The sequence below is a fragment of the Nelumbo nucifera genome, chromosome 1 (genome assembly GCF_055504915.1).
Source record: "Nelumbo nucifera cultivar China Antique chromosome 1, China Antique-T2T, whole genome shotgun sequence".
In the NCBI taxonomy this organism is placed as follows: Eukaryota; Viridiplantae; Streptophyta; class Magnoliopsida; order Proteales; family Nelumbonaceae; genus Nelumbo; species Nelumbo nucifera.
Genome location: NC_142649.1, coordinates 192788842 through 192798074, shown reverse-complemented (window position 1 = coordinate 192798074; position 9233 = coordinate 192788842). Strand labels below are relative to the sequence as shown.

At 38.8% G+C, this 9233-nt stretch overlaps 1 protein-coding gene across 1 annotated transcript; it reads left to right on the top strand.

Moving 5' to 3' along the window:
- Positions 1-4769: 4769 nt before the first annotated feature.
- On the top strand, positions 4770-8787 carry LOC104611873 (putative aminotransferase ACS12). Its single transcript, XM_010279126.3, has 4 exons — positions 4770-5496; positions 5604-5741; positions 7652-7815; positions 7908-8787. The coding sequence occupies exons 1-4, from the start codon at positions 5005-5007 to the stop codon at positions 8761-8763; spliced, it is 1650 nt and encodes a 549-aa protein (XP_010277428.1). The 5' UTR covers positions 4770-5004; the 3' UTR covers positions 8764-8787.
- The last annotated feature ends 446 nt before the right edge of the window (positions 8788-9233 follow it).

The following is a 9233-nucleotide window of genomic DNA, read 5'->3' as shown; positions in this document are numbered from 1 at the left end:
TCGCATTCCCTATTTAGAAAATCATATTTTCAAGGATCAATCTTGAACCATAAACTGAACCAGATCTGAACCAAAAGTAGTAGGAGAAGATTATACCTGATACGGAGAAGTAATATCTCCCAACGAAGGTGTTCACGCCCAAGGAAGGATCCAAAGACTACTCCCACTGAAGATGGCGCAGTGCAGGATGGAGCAGAATCAGCAGTATTATTCTCCAAGAATTTTGTCCTTCGCAAGAAACAGCAGGATGGCACGTGAGCACAACTTCCTATCTATTCTTTCTCAAAGAATTGGTGTCAAGATCGAATCTTGACTTCTCCCACAACTGGAGATCGAACTGGCAAACAGGGCGGCAAGAAAGAATTCTGCAGGGTTGATTAATTCTTTTTCTTCTGTGTTTTTCAGCACTCAAGGGAATGTGAGTATTTCCTTATTCTTAAAGCTGCCGCCCCCTTCTTATTTGTTTTAACCCCAAAGGATCAGCTCCTAATCCAATTAGGAGTTGCTGATCCAAATCTTATTTGGATCAAAACATCTCTTTAGGTGATAAGGATTAACCCCTATCTTATCTGCAGATTAGATTAGCTTTCTCCTAATCTCATTAGGAGGTTTCTAGATCTGAATGTGATTCAGATCTGGATTCTCTGAGTGGATAGGGTCAAGACCCTATCCTATCTGCTAATCCATCTCCGAATTCGCCCCATATTTAACTAATTAAATAGCCCAATTTGAAATGGGCTTTAGGCCCATTAAGCTTATGTGCTCACTTAACCTTCCTAACTGCTGCCCAGTTGGGCTTCCTTGTATGGCATGGGACCCAAGCATTGATCTACACATTAGCCACATGGGTTCGGCCCAGCCTTTGTTACAAGGCCTGGCCGAATACATTGTTATGGATAGTGCACCCCCTGAAACCCATCAAATGGGTTCTATGGGCCCAACACTTACCCTAAGTGGTCCCTGGGCCAAACCACCTTGTAACACCCAGGGACTGTGGGCAGATGCAAGATTAGCCCATCAGGTATTATCCTCAATGGTTTTACACTTAACCTCTCAGCCCATAATGATCATACACTGCCCGACAAGAGAGGACCTCTCCCTCGGCTGCAAGGAACAGTGTTGCACTCTCTTCTTATATGGATCCCGGGAATTAAAACCTTTTTGCACACCTTTTAGAAACCATAATATATATACTTTTATATCTCATATAAAATATACTTTGCAAAACAAATCTCAACGATTGAAATCGACTACCAGCAGTCTTGGTTTCCATCAATGAGAGTGCATCCCCGATCATTACCTTTGTCCAACAAAGGGGTTGATCATGTCACTATGATCACCCACTCAGATGAATTTTCAGATTGTCCCAACATACCCAGGTTTTGACCCCCGCTAAGGATCTCACTGATTGGTGCAACAAAGACAGCCCAATCCGACACGTAGTGCAGTATCATAATCGAGTTTAGGGGTCGGGTGTAACTTTTCAGTTTTGCCCATCAATCTCCAAGGTCCAGGGCAATACTGGAAATCTAGTCCAGTTCAAAGATTCAATTAATCCTACATTGTATGCACCTAGGGTCTCACCCTGGTAGCTGAGACAGGCCACCCCAACTGACTTGGTGGCACAACAGTGTCAGCCTTATCAGGATAGGTCTCCCCAAACTTACCCACTGGCTATGAACACTCTAAACTAACACGAGTCTCATTAAGTGTTCAGTTTAAGGGTATTACACAGAAACATACAAAGGGAACATGAATCAAATATGCACTTTTATTCATTTACAATAAACTCATAAAGTACATCATTCTGATTGAAGCTAAGGGCATACAAAACTGTCTAACAGCTCCCACTTGCACTTAGGTCCAATCAGGTACAAGCTGGAGTCCCTTGTTTTCCACGTGTTTCTCAAACACTTTCTGTTATAGTGGCTTGGTCAATGGGTCTGCTACATTTTCCGTTGACGGTACCTTCCGAATCAGGACGTCCCCTCTACCAACAATCTCCTACAGTACGTGGTATTTTCTCTCGATGTGCTTCGACTTCGAGTGGGTTCGTGGCTCCTTAGCCTGAGTAGTGGCTCCATTGTTGTCACACAACAACGGGATGAGTGATGTGCTGGATGGAACTAATACCAATTCGTGAACAAACTTCTTCATCCACACGGCTTTTTTGGCAGCCTCACTTGCGGCAATGTACTCGGCCTCGGTCGTGGAGTCTACAGTGGACCCCTGTTTGCTGCTTTTCTAGCAAACAGCACACGATCCTATTCCCATTGCTGGTGGAATGACATTCCCCCATTTAAGGGAATATCCTCTCCCTCATAATGAAATCCCATTCCAACTGATTTTAATTCTTATTCCAATTCTTATCTAAACTTAACAAACTATAGAAATAGACCATTCCAATTGCAAATCAAAAGATATATAGATTAAGGATTAGAAACCACACTTTCAGAACCACCCTAGGTATCGTCACATGAAGAACATTAAGCTTTAATTGGTCTAGTTACATGCCATAATTGAAAGTTTGAAATGAAACAAAAAGCAAATGATAGATGCATGGTAAAGGTGTAGATCACGTCCTCATTTGTAAAGTCAATTGGTGTTAAATTAATCTGAAACCATTTACTACTGCCTATCTAAAACCCTATTTGGGCATGCATGTGCATGTTTGCATTAAAAACTAAAAAATAAAAGTCCCAATATAAAGAACTAAAGAAGAGCCGATGATGTGTGCATGACCGCCCAGCTGAAGAAGGGAGTGGAAATAGACAATGGTTAGTCTCGTATGGTGTAATCTAGATTTTCTATTCACTTTCTCTTCCCGTTCCCTGCCCACATTACATTGCAGCCGCATATAATATAATACAAAATGGCGATCGTAGTGTAAGCAGAGATCGTAGTTAGTGGGCAGAAAATCCTATTCATGGGCCAGGCTCGAGCTTGGCTTTTGCTAAAACTTGAATGGTCCTGGTCCTGGTCCTGGCCCGAAGCTGAGCTCGATACAATGGAAAGTTAGTCCCAAAGCCCAGCCTGTGAAGATGTCTACTTGATGCACATACGTCATATTTTGAAAAGTATTACTTAGTTTCTTTGATCGGTGATTTAATAAAAATGTGTAAAATGTATTTTATTTTAAGAAATTTTCTCCCTCTTATTATTGTTTTTTATCTTTTTTAGTTGGAGTTATGTTTGTTGAGTTTTCAAAATGATGCATTTATAAAACGAAAGAAGGGTTATTGTTTTAGTATTTGGTTTGGGGACATCACTCACCTAAGCTGTGTTTGGTTTTAAAATAAGTGTAGGGAAACCTATATTCCTTTCACTACCTTTTTCTTTCAAACCAAACACAACCTTAATCATGGGAGGATATGTTTGAATAACTTGAAGTGATATTAGTTTGTCCAAATTCCGAATTACAATACAATCCGGTGAAGACTTATGATCGGATCAAATATGGATCCACTCCTCTCCAATCCAATATGATCCGGTTCAATTTAATTTGAATATGCATGCTTTTGTATTATTAAAAAAAAATTTAAATGTCATGTTTTTATTAAAGAGTCATGGGTTCAAGTTTTAAAACAAGTTGATCCCAATTCATTTTGTTCATGATGTAAAATATCAAAATTATTTTTATTTTGTTTTAGTAATAACATATAATATTTAAATTATACTATTTAAATACCCATAAAAGAAGTCATGGGTTCAATTTAATTCGATCCTTTTATTTGAACCATTTATAATTGTATCAAATAATGGATCTACCCCTATTTAATTTGATTCGATTCAATTTAAATTTATATGTTCAGATATATTTAAAATTTATGTTGTATCTATTAGTAAAGTTGATTTAAATATTGTATTTTTGGTAAATTTTAATTAACTTTGTTTATAAAATATAATATTAAAATCATAATAGTTTTTTTATTAATACAATATATTATTTTGATCGTTTCAAGTTTAATTAATTTTAATACTAATTTACTGTTAGATTCTGATATAATTGGATCTGATCCGGTGGATACAATCCAATTGGAATATAAGTGGATCAAATTTGGACTTACACATACTCGATTCGATTCGATTCGATCCTTTTTGCAGCCCTCCACAATTTTCCTTTTTTTAACGGGCCAAATCAATCAAATAAAAACTAGCGGTTTCCCTTTTTTGTTCTGTCTTTTTGTTTTATTTTTTTATTTTTGTGTTTTTTAAAGAGCGGTCCAAAAGGAGACCCGGGAATAATTTAAAAAATTTTAATAAGTTGGCGGCAACGTGGATGTCTACAGTTATGAGTCGTCAACCACCCGGGTATCTTCAAAGATGCCCTCATCCTCATGGGCGGAATGTCCTGGAGCTGATCTCACGTGCCCCACACATGATGTCACCAAATATAGCTTTGAGCTATCTCTTGCTTCCTATACACCCTAATATGATTGTCGTCTTCATTTGTTATCATTGATGCAAAAAATCTCTGATCGTACATCAGATTAGTCAACTAATCTTGGTCCAAGATATCATAACACTCTAATAAACCTCACTGATTGCACAGCTCAGATTCTTTGCTATCCAACAACAGCACAAATCAAGATTACTCTATCAATTCTTTTTCTAATAAACCTCACTTGCTCCATTTCCTTGTACCCTCCTCTCTCAGACAGACATGTCTCATAAATTAATTTTTAGAAAAAAAAAATAAAAGACATTTTCGTAAATTCGATATCACTTATGGGTATTTTAGTAAATGGAAAATGTTCCAAACCAAAAAAAATCCCAACCCAAATGACAAGATCCATCTTCTCTGTGAACGGCGCAAAATTTTCGAGCTTTCTCCCTCACACCTTCCTCCTTTTAACACAACGTTTCCAACAACAAACAAAACTTCTGTTCACTTCCACCTCGACACTTCCACCCGGCCTCGCCTCGCGCGTCTGACGGACAACCCAAGGCGTCGGATTCCGGCGAGTGGGACTATGTCTCCATGACCCTCTTCCACCCGCAATAATGACCCAAGACCGTTACCGGCGGTACCCATATTTCGAAAACGAAGAAGATTCCAAGAAAAGCGTCGCTGCTGCTGGTGGTGGTGGCGGAGGAACGGCCATGAGAATAATAGTGCCCTTACAGGGGGTGGTTCAAGGCAGAGGTGGCCTTGTTTTGGGCTCAGTCATCCCTTGCGCCTTGTTTTACTTTTTACAGCTGTACCTCAAAAGGAACCGTTCATCCCCTCCTCAGAATCCGTCGTCGACACCTCTTTCGCCTTCGACGTCTTCGGATCAGCTTACGGAGACTTCTGGGTTATATAGGTCTTCATCACGCTCACATCTCTCGCCAAGGGGATCGAGTGGACCGGCTTATATTTCCTCTAGAGCTAATTCACTAGCCAGGTCTGGCGATTCGCCTTACTATGTTGGACTCAAGAAGGTTTCAGAGGATCCTTACGATGCCATGAGTAATCCAGAAGGTGTCATTCAGCTTGGATTGGCGGAAAATAAGGTAGGTCTATTCTTTCTGTTCTGTTCGTCTTGTTTCTGCATCCATTTCCCCCCTTTTTCTATACATGTATGTTAATAAATGTATACGTGAGTTTCTGGTGGTGGCAGCTGTCGTTGGATTTAGTGCAAGATTGGCTTTCTAAGAATGCCAAGGATTCGATAACAGGTGGAGAGGGAAATGGAGATTTGAATATATGTGGAATTGCAACTTATCAGCCATTTGATGGACTAGTGGAGTTGAAAGTGGTAAGGAAGAAATGTTCTCATGTTTATTGATTAAAATGTGTTGGTTGTATTTGTGTTTCAGTAGATCGATGGACTTGTCCTGTGAATTTTTCAGTCTTTTTAATTTTTAATAGGGCTTATATTTGTCTGATTGCTTGTAGTCAGAATTTCTACTTATGTCAACTGGTTATTATATGTCTTTTTTTCCGTGCTTTTGGAATTATCTCTAATTTCTTTTTTAGAAATTATGATTAATTTGCATCTGATAAGTTCAATCTCGTGGACATGTCTTCGTTGTAAACGGGAATTGATGGGCTGAGCATATGTTTGTTCGAGTTCACTTACTGGTTTAGACAAAATAGGGAAGAAAAGGAAAGAGCATCATACTAGCAACCTTTCTTCAATAAAAATTCTGGTTCAGAGATGATGATAGATTTGGTAAAATCTTCTTTATCAAAGAGTGATGGTAATTTTCTTTTTTCTTTTGGGTGTTCATACCATTTGCTGGTGATTAACAACCAGATAATGATCTGAAATGAACTCCACAAACTAAAGGGACACTTGCTCCAATCTTGTCAAGTTTGCCTCATCACTGAGCCTATATAAACCATATACTATGCTTCTTTCTATTTCACATGTAAGGTTCCTTTTTGGGAAGGTTTCTGTTCCCAATAGAAAAACATCAAAATATAACTGAGCTGTCTTGACAAAGCTATACCTAGGAATTTATTGGATGAATTAACCAGTCCTGTTTCTGCATAGAGCACCTATTAAAAATGCAACTAGACCTTCCCTTCAAAATTGTAAGTAGGACCAATTGGGTGAACTATTGGCACTGGGGAAGGCTTAAGCATGGGAAGGAGATTTTTCTCTTCTATAGTTTCTATGGTTAAGTTGCAGGATTCCTTCAGAATGCAATTCCATTTCAAGGATTCTTCAGTTATAAAACTATAAATTCCAACGTGATCACTTGTGCTATCTCCTTTATTATCAGGTCCTTTACATCTATGTCTGACATCATCTATTTTTGGTGGTAGTGCGCCATTCTAATGAGAGGTATATCATTCTTGAGTGGAAATTCTAAAAAAGGCATTCCTGAAGGTGTAGATATTTGACTTTGAATTATTGGAGTGCAAATGAATGATATCATATTTCTCTGTTTGGCGCAAAGCACAAAATGGTAGAACTCATAATTTAACAACAGATATGACACTAAACAGAACAGAATGGCGAAACAGGATTCATATAGCCGACTCCATATAGTTGGGAGAAGGCTTAGATGACGATGATGATAGTAATTCAGGTGGTAGCAAGGGTCGTTACTGGGTTTGATGGTATAATTGGGCTGATAAGAATGAGAAGTTGGATTCAAGTCTGACAGCAGACACTATGTGAACCACAAAAAGATGGAGTTTAGATTTGTAACCAGTCCTACCTCCCAAGACCACACACATAAGCAGGACCAACACTAGTAATCTAATGGTAGCTGACCAGTGTATTGCATATTCTTTGAATAGACAGGATCTTCTATTTACAGGCTTGTTGAAGTTGTGTGCTAACGCTATGTAAGACTAGTTATGAGATTCTCTTATACATGCTAAAGGAATATTTCCATGTCAAATCATTATTGTCTCAAGTGGCACCTGTATAGCAGTTGCCAAGTGGCTCTTGGTGATGTCTACCTAACAGAAAACTACTGTGGCTTCAATGGTTTCTTTTCTTTTATCTTTGTTTTTATTTTTTATTTTATTCTCAACTAGTAGAAATAAGCTTTCTTCGAGATGTTTCCTGTATCATAGTTGTTTCTCAGATTGTTTATTTTTTTACTTGTACATAAACAAATAGCTGAGGGCATAAACAGCATGAAGAGGGCTTCTTTCTGTGAACCATATCGAATCTTAGTGCTTTTACTAATTTTGTTGGTTCTTCAGGCTGTGGCAGGGTTTATGTCTCAAGTCATGGGAGGAGGATCAGTTTCATTTAACCCTTCACAAATGGTATTAACATCTGGAGCTACCCCTGCAGTTGAGATACTCGGTTTTTGCTTAGCAGACAGAGGAAATGCATTTCTTGTTCCTTCCCCATATTATCCAGGGTAATTTTTATTTTCTCCCTTATGATACTGTGATAAAAGTCAGCATTCTTTTCTCATAGCTCCTGAAACTTTACTGTAATCCGTAACTACAGGTTTGACCGAGATATAAAATCAAGAACTGGGGTGGAACTGATATCTGTTCCCTGTCGCAGTGCTGACAACTTCAATTTAAGTATCGTTGCTCTTGATCGTGCATTCAACCAGGCAAAGAAACGAGGAATAAAAGTCCGTGGAGTTCTTATTTCGAACCCCTCAAATCCTGTTGGGAATTTGATGAGTCGGGAGATGCTGTCTGCTCTTCTAGACTTTGCTAGAGAGAAAAACATCCACATTATCTCTGATGAAATATTTGCAGGGTCAACCCATGGAACTGAAGAGTTCATTAGCATGGCCGATGTTCTTGAAACAGAGGATTTTGACAGGAGCAGGGTCCATATCATATATGGGTTATCCAAAGACCTTTGTCTTCCCGGGTTTAGGGTGGGGGTCATCTATACTTACAATGAGAATGTTTTAGCTGCTGCTAAAAGATTGGCAAGATTCTCATCCATTTCAGTCCCCACCCAGCGTCTTTTAATCTCTATTCTCTTAGATAATAGATTTATCAAGGAGTTTTGTGTGATCAGTAGGGAAAGGCTTCGAAGAATGTATTTGGCATTTACAGAAGGGTTGAATCAGTTGGGTATTAAGTGCACAAAGAGCAGCGGGGGTTTCTATTGTTGGGCAGATATGAGTGGGTTAATCCGCTCCTACAGTGAGAAGGGGGAGCTTGAGCTGTGGGAGAAGTTGTTGAATATAGCTAAGATCAATGCAACTCCTGGATCATCCTGCCACTGCATTGAACCTGGATGGTTTCGGTTTTGTTTTACTACATTAACTGAAAATGATATTCCTGTAGTTATGGAACGGATTCAGAAAATTTCTGCAACCTATAAATCTAGTAGTTGAATGCATTTGTTATTTAATATTCAAGTTTTGCCCTCATATCACCTATAAATATATGTTTGGTGAGCAAAACTGATTTAAATGATCTTCTCATTTGCAGGTGCAGAAACGGCTTCTGAATCAGAGTCTATGTACAAAAGCAAGTTGTTAAGCTGCATTAGAGTTCTTATAGATTTTTCTTGAAATTTAACTGCATTTTAGAACTTGTTTACATTGCCGGGTCAGTGTCCAAATTCCAAAGGAGAGGACGAAGGTCCTGGTGATTTATAAAAGAGAAATGATAGAAGAGCTGATATTCAGGTGGATTGTAATAGTTGTGAAGTAGCACGTTCCTCAGCTATCCCAGCTGCAGTGCGTGCCTTTGTTGCTTCATATGCAGTCCATCTATTGTATTCTCACCGGTGCCAAAGATGCAGTATCCTAATGCACTCTTCTTTATGAATTCCTGATACCATCAAAATCAAATCAGTCAA

Excerpts from the sequence above, each read along its gene's own strand:
- LOC104611873 (XM_010279126.3), top strand. The coding sequence starts at position 5,005 with ATGACCCAAGACCGTTACCGGCGGTACCCATATTTCGAAAACGAAGAA. Across the intron at positions 5,497-5,603 it reads TTGGATTGGCGGAAAATAAG|CTGTCGTTGGATTTAGTGCA; the intron begins GTAGGTCTATTC and ends TGGTGGTGGCAG. Across the intron at positions 5,742-7,651 it reads GACTAGTGGAGTTGAAAGTG|GCTGTGGCAGGGTTTATGTC; the intron begins GTAAGGAAGAAA and ends TTGGTTCTTCAG.